The sequence below is a fragment of the Pygocentrus nattereri genome, chromosome 4 (genome assembly GCF_015220715.1).
Source record: "Pygocentrus nattereri isolate fPygNat1 chromosome 4, fPygNat1.pri, whole genome shotgun sequence".
NCBI classification, from domain to species: domain Eukaryota; kingdom Metazoa; phylum Chordata; class Actinopteri; order Characiformes; family Serrasalmidae; genus Pygocentrus; species Pygocentrus nattereri.
The window spans coordinates 45,258,798-45,279,499 of record NC_051214.1 but is presented as its reverse complement, the minus strand read 5'-3'; the positions used below and the strand labels follow the sequence as shown (position 1 = coordinate 45,279,499).

Sequence of the window (20,702 nt, the reverse complement as noted above, 5' to 3'; positions counted from 1 at the left end):
TATCTTATACATACTGTAATACTTATTCTACTGTGTCTTATACATACTCTAACACGTATTCTACTGTATCTTATACATACTGTAATACTTATTCTACTGTATCTTATACATACTCTAACACGTATTCTACTGTATCTTATACATACTGTAATACATATTCTACTGTATCTTATACATTAACACGTATTCTACTGTATCTTATACATACTCTAACACGTATTCTACTGTGTCTTATACATACTCTAATACTTATTCTACTGTATCTTATACATACTCTAACACGTATTCTACTGTATCTTATACATACTCTAACACATATTCTACTGTATCTTATACATACTGTAATACTTATTCTACTGTATCTTATACATACTCTAACATGTATTCTACTGTATCTTATACATACTGTAATACATATTCTACTGTATCTTATACATTAACACGTATTCTACTGTATCTTATACATACTCTAACATATTCTCCTGTATCTTATACATGCTGTAATACTTATTCTACTGTATCTTATACATACTCTAATACATATTCTACTGTATCTTATACATACTGTAATACATATTCTACTGTATCTTATACATTAACACATATTCTACTGTATCTTATACATACTCTAACACGTATTCTACTGTATCTTATACATACTCTAACATATTCTCCTGTATCTTATACATACTGTAATACTTATTCTACTGTATCTTATACATACTGTAATTCTTATTCTCCTGTATCTTATACATACTCTAACATGTATTTTACTGTATCTTACACATACTCTAACACGTATTCTACTGTATCTTATACCTACTCTAATACATATTCTATTAACACGCATACTCCAGTAACAGAATTGGTGTTTCAGGGATAGATTAAGTGGTTCCTGCCAGTAAATGTAGATGTCTTCACATCAACACTTTGAAGCAAAAAAGCCTGTTTATGTTCTGTAAAGAACTGAGAACTATGTGCTTGTGGTCTTTCATGCGTTGACAGAAATGAATTCCATATTAAGTGAGCTATGGTTATGTAATCATGATACACATATGTGTGTTCTGGAATGTGTTTCAGGAAGTCTGAAACTGTAAACCCTGCGTTAATTTTAACCCAGCAGAAAAATCTTCACTCTTCTTCTGCCCCATGTCCAGTCTGAAATATGTCGAAGAAACAAAGGCCTGTTTGATACTTGACATCGACTTCCATAAAGTAAAAAGAGTTAACAGCTTTTTCATTGAAAAACTACTCAAGTGAGTTAGTTACTTGCCTTACAGAAAGAATAGTAACTTACGTTTAATGATACATGTTAAAAGTAAGCGGTTCAAAGGAGCAGCGACTGAAATTTCTGCCACCAGCAGCAGCAGCTGCAGCACACTGTAGCACTCTCTTAAGAGTTCAGTTCTACCAACTTTTTCCAGTTGATTTTTTTGGGAACCCGTGACCACTGAATGCCTTATTGTTGAAGTCCAGGTTAATCCAGTATTATATAATAAGTAAATAAAAGAATACAGGACATCTGACTTTTTTCACTTTAAATAAACAGTACACACAGCAGAAACCCTCCTTAATCATCCATTTTTGCCTGGTGGAGCTCTCGCCATGCCAACGGTTGCGTGGCTTCATGCCATTGTTAGTCACATATTACTATGGAACAATGTTTTTTCCAGCACAAACTTGTAAACGCAGCATAAGACTTCATTGGATTTTGTGGACAGCTAAACTAACCCATTAGCTTGTCTTAAACATTAGCTTACAATAGCTTAATTAGATAACTAACAGGACGTCAGCTGTAGGTTTAGCCACCACATTTGATTGAATAAAAGTCTGTTTGTTATTCAGAACTAACTAAAAGAAAATGGTAACAAAACAGCAAAATTTAGCGAGCCAGGCAGCTAATTACTTCCTCAGGTTGGACATGAAGTAGAATTTTCTCTATAATGGTTGTTAAAAATTAAAATAGCTATTGATTTCATGAGAAATAGAAGTTAGAGTAAAATTGATTTATTTATACCAAAATTATTGATTATTGTTACTGGAGAGAAATGTATTCACATATCCTAACCAAGTGTCAGTCGGTTAACTTTGGCTATATATTACATACATTTATGATACAGCATGATACACTATATGCTGGCATAGAACAGAAGGCCCACCTCCAGGTCCCAGTCCATGTAGTTGAACAGGCTGACCTCCAGCAGCAGCAGCTCTCCCCGGATGATGTAAGCTGGGAGATTCAGTGACAGGAAGAAGTCTTTGAACACTTCCAGCTGTGGGAGACACTCAGAGTAATTAACTGTCCATTATACAATGTCTTTTCTGTGGTACGACTGCACTCTGAATATGTTTATAACCAGTCAGTAAGGGCACATTACCTCCACAGGAGCACTAATACCCATGCCCAGATTTTCAGATATTACAAAGGCAGTGGCCACCCAGGAGGTCATGGTGTCCGGCACGGTCAGCGGGAGAACTGTTGTGGTAGACTGACTGTAATTCAAAGAGCAGAGATTTGCAATGTTCATATCGCTCTGTATATGTGTGTGTTTGCATGTGTTCATACAGAGGCAGATTTAAGGGTTTAAATGTTTAATATTGGGTAGCACAAAATACGGTGTAATACTGCATTGAGAACAGTGAAAATGATCACTGTAATTGGGAATATCAGCCCCTCTGGTATGTTTTATATTTTGTCATTGGTGATTTAATACTGGTCCTTATAGAGTGTGATTCCAAAATCTGAGACCACACTGAAAATCTGAGAGAACGTCTTATTTCAACCCGGATAAAAACCGAAAATATTAAAACAAAGAAAAGCTACCTTTTCTATATGACTATTCAAATGTAAGCACATTTGTGACCATGTTACTCTCTGTACAAAAAGTTCAGATGTTTTATTTTTAGTTTTATTTAGTTTACATTAAAGCTCGTTTTCAGAAGACTCTCGGGTGCATTTGATCTCAGACCTTTGGACCCCACTGTATGTAGTTATACTAAGGAAACCAGGATGCCAATGTTAGAAGTCCCCTCTTTTTGTTTGTGGGTGTTTAAAATAGGCCCTGAAATATTACATAAAGACTAGAAACCATGCTGCACAAACAGTAAGCAGTGCCCCCTAGTCAGCGCAATGAAAATTGCTTCTACCAAAATGTCCTACACGAGGCACCATTGGATAGAAAGAGGATCTGTGTGGCAGGCGGTTTAAATAGAAAGAGGGGAACAGGCAGATGGGTGTTATTTTGCTCTGTACTTCATGTTGATGTCCAGCCACAGCCATGTCTCAGGGAAATTCCTGCGCTGCTGCTGTTCTTCCTCCTCTATGGTGATCATTTGCTCTCCCTCCCCTGCTGTGGGAGACAAGAGACTTTGTGAGAAAGGAGCTGTAAGCATCCGTGGTCATCTTCAGTCCAGAACACATTATTAGATTCCCCTCACCACCACTAAAATGCTAGGAATCGCTGTTTTCAATAATATAAAACCAGTTTGGTTACAAATACATGTAAAAAAGCGTCTTATATTCTAAAACTCGACAATTTTTAGTTATAAAAAATGAAGATATTTTCAATGATGAATGAAGCTGTGGATGATCCCATAATAATTTATACAGCTCTAAAGCATCAACTTTTTTTTTTTTTGAATATCCAGAATGGCTCATTTTCCAAATTCACTGACCAAATCTCGCTGATCTAATAGCTATTTATAGTAAGTTTTTTTATATAATACTTTAAATCTTTACAGTTTACTATTTAATAACATTTGCACTTTTTTTAACTGTTTTATCGTTTGTCATAACTCTTTTGGTTTTCAAAGTATTTTAAATTGTGAATAAACATTTGGTTTACTTTGAAGTGACTAGTTCACTCCACACTGTGTGAGTTATCAGTGATTAAGTCATTATTAATATGACAAGCGATTCCAAACTTGAACGGTAACATAGCTTCGGTCAAATTGCTACAACAGTTGTTTTAATGACTTACGTGTTTAGGATGCACGTCACCTATTCACAGCCTCAAGAAATATCTGATCAGTCATGTGGTCTGTGTAATATCTGCATTTAAGAGTATTTGCATTTCTATTTCATTCATCCCTATTATTAGACTTACGTAATTCGGGTGGATAGGTATAAACAGGGTTCAGCCATGCATCTGTCAGGACAGTCATGCCACTCGTCTAGGGAATGAAACAGAAGAGCCTTTAAACCCCCATGGTAAACTCCCTTTGCTTTATTTCTTAAGTGTGCATAGAAGAATGGAAACAAGTGTGAGATCAGATAAAGCCTTTTCATGCTACCATGAAGACCGAATATGGATCCTTCATGCTCATCCAATCCGACAGAGGCTGGGAAACCTCTGTATTGAATTTAGACATCTCCTCTATCACCTGCAAAAAGACCACACCGTTCTTTCTTTTAGGACAGTATAATAACAGCACATCAGTAAAGAAACAAAATAAAAGCCTTGGCCCTAATGGCCCCCAAACCCACTTTGAGATCAGCATACACTGGCCAACAAAAATGTCAAACTTTCAAATGAATGTCTGATTTTCATGGATACTTTTTAACTCAGTATGAAAAAAGACCTGCAAAGGTTTTGTTAGCATGAAACAGCTGGGTGCTAATCCCATGTCACTTTATTTCTTTGTTCTTTTTTTCTTTGAAGCCCAAATTAAACACTTCTAAATGGTTTATTCACTATGCATTTAGCTTAATTAGTTGCACATAATTTTAGGTCTGTTATGTGAATTATTAGCTGTAACTAGTTAGCATTAGTAGTTGTAATAATACACAATGAACACTTTAAGAGCTTTGTACCTTACTAAGGTACGTCTTGTTAGTGTATTCTTGACAGCATTTGAGTCCTAAAAGTTCTAGGTATGTTATAGGACTTCTGGAGGTTACTTCTTTAAAGCCAATACGACTGTAACTGTCACGATTGGCCCCTCCCAGTCCTCCATGTGCTTCTGTTTTGCTACCTTGTTTTGTTTCTTCCCGGTCCTGCCCCCTTGTTTCTAGACTCCGTCCTTGACCGTTTTCACCTGTGTTTTGTAAACCCTCTTGTTAACCACCTGTGTCTTGTTACCTGTTCCTGTATTTAAGCCCTGTGTTTTCCCCTGTTAGGTTGCTGGTCTTTGTATTGTATGGTATTGTATGGTGTTTGTTCTTCTGGCCTCAGTTTTGTGTTTAGTCTGTGTTCCTTTTTGTTATGTCTGTCCCTCCATCTCTCCGTGTTGACTTTACGACCCTTGACTGTCTACACCCTGATTATGGATTTGCCCCTAACAAATCTCGCCTCTCTCAGCATATGCGTTAATAATTCAGCAATACTTAAGAATGTTTTTATTAAGTCAATTTACCTCACAAATTAAACACTTATTTATGTTATTTTTGTGGCCAAAAACATTGAAAACTTTACTGAAATTTTTGTATGTGTTCCATACAAGAGTTTAATGGCTAAATCTGCACTTTAGAATATGGAATACATCGTGAAGTATTAGAGACATATTAGTTCTTCAGTAATAAACTCAGAAAAGCAAAAAACTAGAGAACTCCATCTCTAGGAATTAAATACTGCTAATTGAACACTTTTCAGTGTTTATTGTGCATTATTACTAATGAACTAATACTAGTGTAGTAAATAAACTGCTTAAAAGTGTACTGAACAAAGAACTAGACTAAACATAATATATATATATATATATATATATATATATATATATATATATATATATATATATATATATATATATATATATATATAATACAGTGCATTGCCAGCTATTAGCTTGATAACACTTATTAATGGCTTCACAAGGACATTGTAATGCCCCCCTAAAATGTGACCAGACTAAGAAAAGATGCAAAAAAAAATGTCCCTGTGAAATCAAAGGTCAAACAAAAGAGTTCTGCAGTGTGAAACCTGTTGGCCAGGTTTTTCAAAAGGACAGCTCCTGTCTTTTAACACTACACTGAAACATGAGTGTGTGCTGGGCATTGGATTACATAGGAGTCATTGTCCAGCACATATTAGGAAGAAGACAATGTAGGAACTCAACATAACTTAGAACTGAACACAGAAGCTGAGAGTTCTCTGACTGAACTTTCACAGTTGTTTCTTTGTGATCGCAGATAAGCCACAACAAATTGAGATAATGGCTGTAAGAAGACAACTCCCTCCTCTATTGGCTTTACACTTGCTCTAAATCAGTGTCACACATCATCAATGGTTTTGGGTGTATCGTGTTTACCTTCCTCTCTGTGATGTCATTGGTCCTTTCAGAGTCCAGGCTCCCTTTGTCTACCACCAGGATTCCCACAAGTGATCCAGGCTCAGACACGGAGACGGTCAGAAAAGCCGCCTCTGCTGGCTCTGCCCTGTGTGTCCCAAAGCTCAGCGACACCTGCCATTAGGTCAGATTATTATGTATTATCAATCAGAATGTTCCAATTGTGCTAAATGAACTGAAATCTCAAGAAGCAGGTACCATATTTCCTTTCTTATTTGCCATTTCATTGGAAACCATACAGGTCCACTCCATCTAGTTTAGTCTAGTCTAGTTGCTGACTGCAGCCCATCTGTTGCTGTGCTTTGATTATTTCACGCTTGAAAGAAGCAGTTTTAAAAATGCTCACTGCCAGTATCAGTAGGAGTCACGGCCACATCAAATTGAATTAAACACATGTAAAGGTAAATCATGTCAAGGCGCATAGCAAAACCATTCTGAAAGATCCAACCAGTAAACGGCATTTATTCAAGCTTAAATATGTTTTATTTGTGAAACCAGACAATGTTTTTGCCAAAATAAGTATTTAAAAAGTGTTATTAATATCAGGATTTACAGGCACTTATTGGGCAGATAGATTACATTAGCTCAGGATCTGTATCAGTAGATATTTGAAGATCATGTATTATTGCAAACTTCTAGGATCACTTACACTTCAGTTGGTGGAAGATCATTTTCTTCATTCATTCTAGAGAATATTAGGAATTCCGATGCAAAACCTGTTTTTAAATCCAGATTAAACACATATTTATTTATATTTAATATTTATTCTTTGAGTTGCATGTGCCTCAAAGTACTGTGGCTCATTTTTTGCTTTTTATAGCTACTGTGTTTGTGGAAACAGTTGTGTCTAGTCTTGCACTAAGCTGCAATGTCAATGTTGCTTCATCATTACAAACTCCTCAACCTGAGCCTGGGAAATGGCCCTCAGCCTAGTGCTGCGAAAACAGTAAACTCAAGGTTAAACCCATAAAGTGCTGTATACCATCACTGAAGTCTAGTGGCAACTTTACAAGTTTACGAGTTAAATTTACATTGTTTCTTAGGACTTGCGTGAAAGAAACGTCTAGTGCATCATTGATGATCTCTCCATCAGGATTAATGCAGTAGACCACGACACTGGCCAGAGGAAACCACGGCATGTCTGGAGACAGTGTAAAGGAAGACGAGTTGAATGTCCCAGCAGTCAGAAGCTGACCACGAGCTGTCACCTATACACACAAAACACACACACACACACACAAAACACACACTATGCAAAAGTCTGAACAATTCAATTCAGTTAACTTGCATGTTGTGTTGATTTTCTAAGTGATGATAAGTGAACACTTTCTTTACAGAGAACCAATGTCTGCACATTTTAATGCATGATTACTGTTTACACACACACACACACACACACACACACACACACACACACACACACACACACACACAAACACATATATGTATATCGTTTATATATTATTTATATTATATATATTTTAATTCAGTAAATAAACCTTAATTGTGCATTAAAATGTGCAGAAGTGTGCTCTCTGTTGAAGACATGGTAATTTATTTACACTTAGAAAATCAACAAAATATGTAACTTGATTGTACAAAAAGGGTGAACCTGAGAGGAAACAACTACTGTTCAAACGTTTGGAAATAATTCCTCATTGCTATTTTATTTAGTAATAACAGTTTTAGATTGAAATGTTATAAACTGGACACCAGAAGTGATTTTAAATGTCGGTAACACTTGAACTCTGCTACATAACAAAGAAAATGAAGCTCCACTCTTGCTCAGGTCTGGACATCTGACATAAAATAAATTCTTATTTTAGAATCAGTTCTTAAATGTCATATTTATTTAGCTTTCTGCACCATTATTTGAATCCTCTGAAGCTGAAAGTAGTAGCATTATGAAAGCCTTTCATATTTATGTTTGCAACACAATTATTTTTTATATAATACGAAAATATGAGCCGGGCAGAACTCTCTGATCATCAGGAACTGGTCAGTTAGTGCAGCCTAAGGTAAAAACTAAACACGGAGAGGCGGCGTTTAGCTACTACGCTGCTCTGAAATGGAACCAGTTGACAGAGAGCATCAGAAGAGCCCCAACACTCGACACTTTTAAATCCAGAATGAAAACCTTCATGTTTGAGCCTTTAGCTCAGTTTAATCCACTTTTATCCTGTAACGGCACTCATTTAACTTCTTTTATATCTATTGTTTTAATCATGTTTCTTATTTTTATTCTAATTTTTTATCTCCTTCTTTTAAATTTGATTAACTTCTTTTAAATCTATTGTTTTAATTATGTTTTTTTAATTTTTTAATTTACATAAATTTTATTTTATTTACATTAATTACATTTTTCTGTATTTTTTCATTTGTAAAGCACTTTGAATGACCGTTGTGTATGAAAGGTGCTATATAAATAAACTTGCCTTGCCTTGCCTTATTATTAAAATGGAATGCAAGAACAATGAACTATGTACTGTTAATCACTGCTTAATAAGTAAACTGACTTACCGCGTAATGGAACTGGGAAAAGGGAAAATTAGTTTCCACAGTGATTGTCAGAGGCTCTCCCATCTGTGTCATGTAATAAGAACATATGTTAATCCTGAATCTCTGTAATAAAATATAATATATAAGAGAAATATGCATCAAAAAGAGGCTTGCCTGGAAGTTGCTGGTTGTTTGAAGCTGGATATAGGATTTGCTGGGAGATGAGTATTCTCTGTACAGCTGTAAGGTTTTGTGTGCGTCTTCATACTGGGCCTAGAACATACACCAGATGGCAGCATGGCACAATAGCCACATAAGAGCCATAAGTGAAGACATTGTTTCTCTCTCACACTGAAAGGTTTATAATCTGAAACCCGGCAATTTACTATAAAAACACAATTCACAAGATGAAAAACAGCCAGAAGGTGGTGTGAGGGGAAGGTGGATATGTAGAGCAGGCTTTGTACTGATCTTGGTTTGCATTTAATTGGTCTTAAAAAAAAATAGTTCAGCAGCACATACATTTTTTTTCATATCTGAGATGTTTACTGTCTGAGGGTGGAGCTATGAGGCTAATGTAATATAAGCATTCACCCCAAAAACTAGGTTTGTGCAAATCATATGAATCATATGGGTCAGTTAGTAAAATGCAAGTGAAAACAGAAGGCAGTGATTTCTAAGTCTGTATTGATGTGTATATGATGTGTATCATTTTTATCATCATCATGGTTTTTTGTAAATATACACTCTACAAATGTTCCAGAAACATTAGGACAGGAGCAATTTAATACGAGGTTTATTGAAAAAATGTTCAAAAAACAGCTTAAACAGGTGATGCAACCACACTCGGATGTAAATTGAACGTCCAGCGAAAGCGTAGTGCACTATGAGTGAGGATGGTCGAGACTACTTATCAACAAATAATCCAACATTTTAAGACAAAAGGTTTCTCAATGAGCATTTGGAAAGATTTTTGGTGGTCCACTGAGGCTTTAGTCTGTTAGCCTCTTACTAGTTTTACTACTGAGCTGTGTGTCTGACACATCGTTTAATTTAAAACTTTTCCAGCTTCAGAAATAAAATAAAAACAGCTCCCCCTTCCAGATGATAAATATTGCATGTACCCGGCATTATTCATTCATCAGAAACACTTTTCCACCATTTCTTACTAATTTACCGCCACTGCTGTTCTCACTGACAGGTTGTTTTGTCACAGGTTTCTCCTGAACTGAAGAAGGAAGGACTATTTAGAGATTATTGTGATTGGCTGAGCGGCTATTTTGCAAATGGTCAGCTGGGTAAAATAGATTTTTCTCTGCTGAATTATTGTTTTTACAAGCCTTTAATTTTGGTCATGACCAGTGCAGTGTTACCTCTATGGTAAGCGTAGCCACATCTTCTGTGAGTTGTGTACTGATGGATAAAACTCCATCAGCAGGCACATACAGCTGCCATCTCTCCACTGGCATATTTCCAGAAGGATAAGGGAAGGTGGATGCTGGGAAGCGGTCATGTGCTGACTTTGAGGAGTTTTGACTTCGGGGTTGAAGATTTGCGGGGTTATCCCATACCATCGGACTGAAAGTCTGTTGACTGATGGTTACACTCACTTGCCTGTTTTGGTCATCTAAGGTCAGGGGATGGTTGTCGTAGGTGGACAGTTTTAGCTGTAACAGAGAAAAGCACATATGAGTTAGTCTGGCTGATATAAACTCTTTATACATTGCCTTTACTTTTAAAAGCACATATAAAGCATACAAAGCTAAGCTAAAATTTAAAGCTGGGCTAGGATTTGGCGACCTCTTTGGCAGAAATGTGTAATTGAATGCAACGTGTGGAAGAACATTCGTAAAGTTAAGTGATACTTTTTTAATCCCACAACTGGGGAAATTCCACCTCTGCATTTAACCCATCCGTGAAGTGAAACACCACATACACACTAGTAAACACACACACTAGGGGGCAGTGAGCACACTTGCCCAGAGCAGTGGGCAGCCCTATCCATGCCGCCCAGGGAGCAATTGGGGGTTAGGTGTCTTGCTCAAGGACACCTCAGTCATGGACTGTCAGTGCTGGGGATCGAACCGGCAACCTTCCGGTCACAGGGCCATTCACAGAGAACTCAGTAAAAATTTGGTGAAGGATGTGTCTTCTGAGGATGTGAGTGAATTATCTACTATAATGTTGAACTTGAACTGGATACCTTAACACTGAGCTGGAGCTTCATTTTGAGCCTGAAGTTTGACATTAATGCATAAAGATGTGGTGTGACAAACTTCCAACCCAATGCCACTGACATGATTATTTCAGGCTTTACAGGGTGACTGGCAGCAATGCACGCTCACTATTCCTATTTTTATTCTTTATAGCAACGATGCTTCTTTCAGTTTTAACAATTAAAAAAACATATGTTGCACTTTTAAACTAAAGCAGATATTAAATGTAGCAATTGTTTTTACATATGAAGGAAGAAAGCTCCCTGCCTCCCTTCAGCCTTCTAGTTCACAACGCTTAGCACACGGACCCCTTTCTGAACTCTTGCTCCCAGAATCCACCGGGATATATTGCTGTGGTTTTTGCTCACTGGTTTTTGATCTTAGCTCATTATATGGTCCTGTTGTCTGGTAATCGTCTTGTTCTTGTTTTGACTCCAGCCTGGATTCTGACTATGTTTTTATGTCAAGGGCCAGAACATTGTAAGTTGACTGTTCATAACAAGATGATGTAAAACATCATTGATTATCTGTCTTAGCAATAAGCAAAATAATGACCAAATGCGGTGATCCTTGTTAAATTACACCAAGTAGGCATACAGCACTATTCTCTCGGAGTCACTGCTGTTCACCACCAAAATATCTCGCCACCAAGTTGCCCGGTGGTGAAACTGACCAATGTTGTTCACTGACAAATGGGTAGAGAGGTGCTGATAAGTTCTACCGAAAGAGACAAACTACAGTATGTAATTGTCCACCTAGGTAATGGACATATAAAGTACATGGAACTTGTAACGATTGCCTATAGGTATTGTACTACTGCGCATGCGCGGGGAGTTGTAGCCCCTCCGTGCAAGATGGTGAGCTGCTGTAGCCCAGCCGCCGGTCTGCTGTAATTATCTTCTGAGTTATCTGGACAGTGATGGTGAGATAAGTGGGTGACCTATCATTAAATACGTCTTCTACCCCGCACGGAGTGTATTCCTGTCTGTGTGCCTACAAAGAAGCCAGGAATCCTTGCTATCTCTTCTACCACCCCCCCCCCCCCTTTTTCACCATTACAAACTCATGAAGTGCATAAACAAAGTAGGTCACCTAAAATGGGTCAATGGCCTCATACAGCACTAACCTGTAATGAGAAGCTGAGCGACGGCTTTATGGTGGTGGGATAGTGCTGAAATTCCAGATTATATGCATACATCGCAATAGAAATCCTCACAGTGCTGTTCTGGGTCACTCCTTTAGAAAGACATACATAGTTTCATGTTATTCACTAAAGGACAATCAGCTTTATAAAAGATAAAGATGGATTACAAAAAAGGGTTATAAAAATATCGTTTTGGTTAATTAGCTGAAAATATGAAAGAAATCTAACATTTACACCCTTAAAATCCCAGACTTATTATACACTAAGGCTTATTATTCAGAAACTACAGGGAATACAGTTATTCTCAGGTTATAGAAGTTGGTAATAAGACTTTGGACCCACCAGCTGGCCCATGGCCTGTTAAGGGGTTAATTGAAGTAAATGTAGTCTAAGAAAGCAAAAACACTTGCACATTTTCACAAAACCATGTATGTTACAATTATTGGTACCCCTAGAAATTCTTATGAATCAAATGTAACTGAAGGATGTTCCCAATTATATTTAAGTTCAGCTGAGCAAACGGTAACTCCTTAGTGATTGATTGTGACTTCACCAGGATATTAATATGAGGTCACGCAATGGCATATTCTCTCATTCATCAAAATGGGGAAGATTAAAGAATACACAAATAGGCAATGGCTGCAAAATCTAGCTACATGCATGCAGAAACATCTCTATATGGTGATTTGCAGTGGATGGGAGTATTTTGAGGTCACCAAGTTTCCCAAAGTACAATTAGACACCAGGTCCCTATGAAGGTCACATGATACATCATGGTACCCATGAAGGAGGACCAGAAGATTTTACATAAACATCTGGCTGCCTGTGTCATAGAGCTAAGTCACTTGCCTCTCTAGGTCATCTGAGGTCAGGGGATGGTTGTTGTAGGTGGATAGGTGGTGGATCTCCATGATGTATCATGTGTCCTTCATAGGGACCTGGTGTCTAATTGTACTTTTGGAAACTTGGTGACCTCAAAATACTCCCATCCACTGCAAATCACCATTTAGAGATGTTTCTGCATGCATGTAGCTAGATTTTGTAGCCATTGCCTTTTGTAGCCACTTATGAACTTTTATCTCATTTTATTTGTGTATTCTTTAATCTTCCCCATTTTGATGAATGAGATCCAAAACATTTCCAAAATGTTTCATAGATGACAGAATCAAGCTTTTGACATGACCACTGCACACCCCTGACCTTAACCCAACTGAAAACCTGTGAGAACCTAGACCCGTGGAAGATCTGGAGAGATTCTGCATTGAGGAATGACTTTAGATTACAGGCCCTGTGTTCTTTACTCCCATCCAACCTCTGTTATGTTGCACAAAGAACTAAATGAAAGAGTGCTAATAAATGCAATACGTGATCTTGTCAAAGAATATAAGGGTAAGAGTTTCTGCTTTGTTGGAATAAATTTATGTCGAGATTTTTCTCACATACTCAGTGTGACATGGAACGAATTAACCACAAAGACATTCTTCACAATTCTTTTATACCCAATAGTGCCAAAGTTTATGCAGCTGACTGTATCGAAATGAAGTATAGTTTTGTCAAAAAGAATAAGAGAAGCATATTATATGAATATGTTTGTGAAGCTGAGGTGAAAGTGTGAAGTGTGATATTTACCGGTCAAATATTCTGTGACCTGTGTGCTAATGTCGATATAGTCACCGGTCTCAGATCTTCCATAATGTGGGTACAAATAGTCATCAGAGCGCTTCTGCCGATACAGCGCAGGAACATCAAAGCTTAAATCCACTGTGCCATCAATCTAAGAGAGGAAGATAAGGTTATTCATAAGGTAGTACAAAACTAGAGTGTGCAGTGTAGATTAGATTTCTAGCAAATTCCTACCATTTTCTGATCTTCATAATGTGCTTCAACACCATGGAAACCGTGAACATATGTTACGGTTAACATCCCCATAACTGGCTTTCCGTATAAATATCTAAATAAAAATAAAAAAACATTTGAGTTTTCCTGCATTTTGACAGTTATTTGGCTTTTCGGTTACTATGGATGCTTCAGCACAAGACAAAACAGGAATTTCAGTCAAAAGTGAACAGCTGATTAAGTCACATTAGAGCAGTTTTAATGCAGACTCACTGTGCAGTAACAGTATAGGTCAGGTGATCTTTATAGTAAAGCACTTCAGGAGCTTCCACCTCAACCTCAAATTTGGGGAGCACTGCAGTTGAACACAAACCAGCATGTTTGTAAGACACGATTATGACAGCCTTCACTTTGGCCAGTACTGTAATTTTCTTTTACAATCAAACTTACCATAATGATGGACATTAAATACCTGCACCTGTGTGACTTCCTGAAAATAAGAAGAATCAATTCATATTTGCTTTCTGTTATTATTGTTGTGGAGCCGCTCACACTGAAAGAAGTGACTGAATTTACTTGACTCAACCATTTTCATCATTTACATGTGAATACCATGTATTACACCCACACAATGCCATCTTTCATTTTACTTACTTTTGGTAAACTATGTTGATATTTAAGTGATGGACCCATTCAAAGTAAGTAATGCATCAATTTTTCAACATGTAATTTAAATCAACTCCAGTCAGATAAATGTTAATCAGCCACTGTCGATGGTCAATCAGTGTAATTAACAAAACTACAAATTTAGACCAAATGCCGGCAGAACAACTTAAATCAAAGCATCGAAATGAAGCAATAGCAAGAAGAAATTGATGTTCTGTCAAATGCAGTGGACTCACATTTACTGAGGCCATGATTTCCCACTTTCCAAGCGGAGGGTTCTCAGAAAGCTGGAACTCTCTAGATGCCGTGCCGAGGACAGTGCTCACTGACAGCCACTGATGAACCCTGTTCTGCCTGGGATCCTGCCTCATACAGACAACAGCAGAAAACATTGTCAAATTGTCCAGCTTTGCATGTTTTTTATGTATGTTTTTTTAATTGACAGCACAAGGTGGAGGATGATACTTCATAAGTAAATAGTGCATGACAGGACGATACATAGTGAAAGAAGGGTTTGGGCCCCATTCATAAAACCTTTGTAAGTACACAAGAAAGCAGATCAATTCTGAGTGCAAAGGACTAAAACTGCACTGATCATAATCTTTTATGGCCAATCCAGATTCATATTTCTTTACGATCAAATTAATCATTTGAGTTCATTATTTCATTTCATTTCATTTTATTTTCGGAGTTTGGTCTTTTTTTTAACCTGAATCTCACTCTGTCTGCACTAAATAAACAAGTGTAGCACATTTCTAGCACTTTCTGTTAAGTTACAATATAAGCGACATGAATTACTCTTTAATGAGCCACACTTCAAATTTGTGAATGAAATGAAAAATAAGTTGCCCATTTCAGAATCAGAGCATAAAACATCAATACTGGTTATTTATCATAATACCTTGGGTTTAATATACTATAGTAAAGATGTATCAATAGTATCAAATAGTGTGTTTGCAGATGCTTGCCTCACATTATTTACCTCATAGAATAATTATAATAAACTGGCTGAGTTCCTGTTGCATGTTTGGAGCAGAGATTGGCCAGACTTTCTGCCTGATTCACAAACTCCATGCAAATGTTAGTAGATTATTTAAAATGACCATACAATTAAAATAATCCACATATTACAAATGACCATTGTAGAAGAAAGCCGTCAGACTGGCTGACCAATCTGAGTAGTACAGCCTTCAACATGTATGTGCAACAAAAACCACAAACGTCTTCATGAAGATGAAGAGTCCCTACAGGTCACAGTCAGTTTACTGAGGATTGTTCATTTACAATTTACACTTTTCAAACTGTTTATGTGTGTCTTTCAATGAGCTACGAGAGAGGACTGAGTAAAGAAGATGTTAGAAGAGCCGCTTTGAGGCAAATCCACCATGAGGGTCTTAGGAGGATTATTATAAGTACACCCACCATAATCACAATGTCTATCTGAGTGTCGTATGGCTTGCCGTCGAAGGTTAAGAGCACTGCCCGGATCTTCACTGCTTGGCCTGGCTTGTAGTTTGGCTTGTCAGTCTGCAGTAAAATGGACATGCTCTTGGGGCTGTAGTGCAGAATGGTGGAGTTAGAGAAGACTAGAGTTCCTCTCACATATCCCCTGACATGCAGCTCATACGGGAACCAGTAGCTCAGTTCATTCTCAGGAATCTGAAGAGAGAAAGAGAGAAAGAAAACCACACTATTAAAAAATAGCGGTAAACTGCACCAAAAAGGGTTTTCTGGCTCGATTCTGCAGAAGAACCACTTTTAGTTCTCTCAAAACACAATAAAAACACAATAAAAGCACAATAAAAGTTTTAATAAAAGTATGATGGTTTTATGTGTGCGCAGCTGTTCAAAGTTGTGTTTGCTCCTGGATAGTGTTTTTGAGTTCTGCTCAAAATGAACTAAAATTGAAACAGTCACTAGTGAAACATTTGCTAAAGTTTTGAAGGCATTATTATCATTTGTAGTGATGAAATGTTCAATCCATCCATTTTCTAAGCTGCTTCTCTGTCAGGGTCGCAGGGGGTGCTGGAGCCTATCCCAGCAGTCTTCGGGCGGAAGGTAGGATACATCCTGGACAGGTCGCCAGTCCATCACAGGGCAGACAGACACTCACACCTAGGGGCAATGTAACACGTCCAATTGGCCTGACTGCATGTCTTTGGACTGTGGGAGGAAACCAAAGAACCCGGAGGAAACCCACGCAGACATGGGGAGAACATGCAAACTCCACACAGAGAGGACCCTGGTTGCCCGGCCGGGGAATCAAACCCAGGCCCTCCTTGCTGTGAGGCAACAGCGCTACCCACCACACCACCGTGCCCCTGGAATGTTCAATCAATTATTTAAATGAAATGAGCATAATTAAGGCACCTAAAGCAGGAGGAATTTAGTTAAAATGTCAGTTAATGTCAGTTAAAAGTCCAAAATGTGTTTTCAACTCTGACTTTGGACTAATTCAGTAGACTGATTCACATATACGTCATCAGGCTCTATTTCTTATACTTATAGACTAATGAGAGTCTGTACCAGTGAGTCCATATCAAAGCCATCTGTTTACTGTGAGTATGATTGCTTGATCACCATTATCAGGTTTCAGTCTTTCAGTTTGTGGTTGCATTCATCCAACAAAAGCTTTGTCTGGTCGTGGGATTGTGCCCCTATCTGACCCACATCTGTACAACTAAGACACTCCTAAACACTGAGGAATCTGATCTTTTTGGCGTGACCCATGATTCAGCAAAAGCTAAACCAGTTTTTCCTAAAACACTTTGTCACCTACAGAGTTATTTCAAGGTTGAATTCAGTGTTTGTAATATGTAGTTACATTAGATATGTTATATAATTATATTATATAATAGAGTCTCTCGCTGTCTTCAAACGCAGACTGAAGACTGAAGACCGTCTCTTTACACAGCACTTAAATGAGCATTGAATTAAGTATTGTTTGCAATATATTGTGCTGCACTTATATATTATATTTTATTGTATCGCACTGTGTTTTGTAGTTTACTGTATTGTATTGCACTGCATGGCACTGCATGGCACAGAGTTCTGTGTTCAACTCTGTTCCTTCTCTCTCTGTATCTACAGTGACGTTTCTTTCTAGCAGTATCTGAGCTCAGGACCGTCTTTCTCTCTAACCCACTGGTAACCAGCAAAGATACTTTCTCTAGACAGACAAAGCTCTTCTTGTAAGTCGCTCTGGATAAGAGCATCTGCTAAATGCTGTAAATGTAAATGTAATAATATGGAATATATTATACATGCATATACGCTGCTGTCCGAAAACTGCTGAAGTTATCATGAAACTTGCCCACTGTGTAAACCGGCATTTTAAAATTGTCAAAAACTATATAAATATATATGAGATGCTCTGTTCGCTGTGGTGGTGATATGAGCCAGATGTCCATCTCTAAAAGCTCTTGTGTAGCTCTTATATGAAATGGTTATGAATGCACTGCTTGATGCCAGAAACCTTGTTTTATGATAGTTTTGAGGTAACGTTTTAGCTTAAAATATATTTTCATATTTTGTCCATGGTGCAAAGGTGCATTCAGGGCAATATGAGGCAAAATAGCCCCCAAACGAATTGCAATTTTTCCGATTTACAGCTATTTTATTATCACCGACATTAGATAGCTGTTTAAATAAAATGGCTATACTTGTGTTGTAGTCATGGCAAACCTTGGTTCCTGTCACCACCACTGTAAAGAAAAGTCTGTAAGTTTCTCTGCAATTAACTATTTAACACCCACTCTGAAGGAGTTTATCTACATCTCAACCACTGAATTATGGAGAAATAAAAATAAAACAGATGGAGTTGCTCTTCAAAGTGGTTAGTACTGTACTGGTACACACATTTGAGGTGGGTTTACGTAGAAATGATGAAAAAGATACTCACTGCAGGAAGAACTTGTGTTTCTGTCGACCCTTTGAACAGAATACAATAAAAAGTCAATAGAACGCTCGGCTCTTTTGGAAACACTAAGTGGGTGCTTTACTGCCCTTCTTACAGGCTAATAACCCACCTGCTTTAATGCTGCTCTGAGTTTGGATGCTGCTTTTTCCATGGATTATCTCAGAGATGACTAACACAGGAGAATCTCTGAGGTTCGTGACTGAGACTGTGGTGGGAATCCCAGGTCGCACGACTTTAGAGACTAAGATCAGGTATGTTGAGCTTTGTGCAGGACGGGGAGGGAATTAAGGTCGTTAGTAAATGGCAAAAAAACCAAAAAACAAAAGAAGCAGAAAATGAAACAAATCACACGCTATGTTACGGCATATTACATCATATAAACATTAAAGTAAAGAAAGAGACTAGCACACAAGCACAGGAGAGTGGTTTCTTGAGTAGACCTGACCAAAGCGTTTCAATACCTCGACGTATTTTGGGCTCCATTAACAGCTGCTAGAAATCCAAACAGTGTTAAAATGCGAAGCCGATCCATTTGGTCCTCAGCTCAGATGAACTTTGTGTGGTTATGAAACCAGCATGGGCAGATTTCTTAAAGGAAGCTGTGTCCACCTGATCTGACATAACCACACCTATACATCCCTGAGGGAAAATCTTTCCAAAGAGCCTTAAAAAAAAAAAAAAAAAAACTTTCTGAGCAGAAGCAAGTAAAAGTTGGATAATATGATTACTAATTATACCAAGAGAGAGGAGGAAATAATAAATAAATAAATAAATAAATGTGTGTGTGTGTGTGTATATATATATATATATATATATATATATTTTTTTTTTTTTTTTTTTTTTTTTTTTTCTTCATGATGAATGGACTAAAGGAAACGGCCCAAAATGACTTGGAAAAAAAGTCTGGTGCCATTGACTCACATTACAAGTAAAGTATTCTCCTTTACATTTTGGAGATATGAGGTTTTCTTCGGACAGCAGCTATATATTATATTATATATGTCACTATAAACAGACTCTGAGAAGAGATGACTAGGCTGGAAAAAGTGCATAAAGAACCACCAGAATCAAATGTGCAGTTGAGATGCAGCAATTTTCTGTACATGCTCAGTGTGAAGACTCACAAACAAATGAAGACAAACAAACAAATAAAGGTTTCCTGGTGAGACAGCACAGTGGCGTGGTGGGTAGCGCTGTCGCCTCACTGCAAGGAGGGCCTGGGTTCGATTCCCCAGCCGGGCGGCCAGGGTCCTCTCTGTGTGGATTTTGCATGTTCTCCCCGTGTCTGTCTGGGTTTCCTCCAGGTTCGCCGGTTTCCTCCCACAGTCTAAAGACATGCAGTCAGGCTGATTGGACATGTTATGTTGCCCCTAGGTGTGAGTGTCTGTCTGTTTGCCCTGTGATGGACTGGCGACCTGTCCAGGGTGTATCCTGCCTTCTGCCTGAAGACTGCTGGGATAGGCTCCAGCACCCCCCCGCGACCCTGATGGAGAAGCGGCTTAGAAAATGGATGGATGGATGGTGAGGCAGCAAAGAGGAACAAAATGAGCCAGCCATTAGTAGCACTTTTTTTATAGACACTTTTCAAAAATATGGTCCTTTAAGAGTTCTTTAGTGAACAGAACCAGAATAAACATGTACGACACTGTCACTGGGGCAGTACCCCTCTTGTCACTGTGGTGGTACCCTCAGGGTTACATCCCAGTACCTTTGGTCCGGGAACCTAATTGTACCAGAATCCACTGAAATATTTTCTAAGCTGTACTGACTCCACACTCCCCGTCTCACCTCCAGGCTTTTCATTTTAATGATCTGTTTTAAAACATTTGGTTACAAAAAGGTACAAATATCTACATTTCCACTAGGAAAAACTCATGTAAGGTGCACCTCTGGACCTTAAAACCACTGCTGTACATTTGAGGGTGCACTTACGTTGTTTGTACCTTGATGAATGAATCATGAACCTGCACGGTACCTTTATTTCTAACAGTGTACATAAATCAGCCGGGTTATGGTAACAAAACAAAACAAAACTAAACAGAAAAGATCCAGATGTTGTCCTACATGCTGGTACTTCGCTTCAACAGCCCTCAATTCTGTGTCATTTCTTTCGGCAGCTCAGGCCAGAAGTTGCGCG

At 38.0% G+C, this 20,702-nt stretch overlaps 1 protein-coding gene across 2 annotated transcripts in view; it reads right to left on the bottom strand.

Moving 5' to 3' along the window:
• Window positions 1–19,113, bottom strand: part of cd109 (CD109 molecule) — a 41,940-nt gene extending 22,827 nt beyond the window's left edge. Inside the window, exons 1-20 of one of the 2 annotated variants that reach the window (XM_017695709.1) lie at window positions 19,027–19,113; window positions 18,675–18,826; window positions 18,548–18,576; window positions 16,069–16,305; window positions 14,883–15,008; window positions 14,431–14,470; window positions 14,254–14,335; window positions 14,002–14,095; window positions 13,774–13,918; window positions 12,127–12,236; window positions 10,158–10,451; window positions 8,959–9,057; window positions 8,806–8,868; window positions 7,317–7,493; window positions 6,247–6,399; window positions 4,294–4,383; window positions 4,107–4,173; window positions 3,254–3,350; window positions 2,379–2,493; window positions 2,160–2,273 (exon numbers count right to left, since the gene is read on the bottom strand). In XM_017695709.1, the coding sequence (XP_017551198.1) occupies window positions 2,160–2,273; window positions 2,379–2,493; window positions 3,254–3,350; window positions 4,107–4,173; window positions 4,294–4,383; window positions 6,247–6,399; window positions 7,317–7,493; window positions 8,806–8,868; window positions 8,959–9,057; window positions 10,158–10,451; window positions 12,127–12,236; window positions 13,774–13,918; window positions 14,002–14,095; window positions 14,254–14,335; window positions 14,431–14,470; window positions 14,883–15,008; window positions 16,069–16,305; window positions 18,548–18,576; window positions 18,675–18,826; window positions 19,027–19,097 (2,355 nt within the window). In that variant the 5' untranslated portion in view covers window positions 19,098–19,113. The remainder of the gene's footprint in view (window positions 1–2,159; window positions 2,274–2,378; window positions 2,494–3,253; window positions 3,351–4,106; window positions 4,174–4,293; window positions 4,384–6,246; window positions 6,400–7,316; window positions 7,494–8,805; window positions 8,869–8,958; window positions 9,058–10,157; window positions 10,452–12,126; window positions 12,237–13,773; window positions 13,919–14,001; window positions 14,096–14,253; window positions 14,336–14,430; window positions 14,471–14,882; window positions 15,009–16,068; window positions 16,306–18,547; window positions 18,577–18,674; window positions 18,827–19,026) is intronic. The other variant, XM_017695710.1, reaches the window with a different exon arrangement.
• Window positions 19,114–20,702: the final 1,589 nt, after the last annotated feature.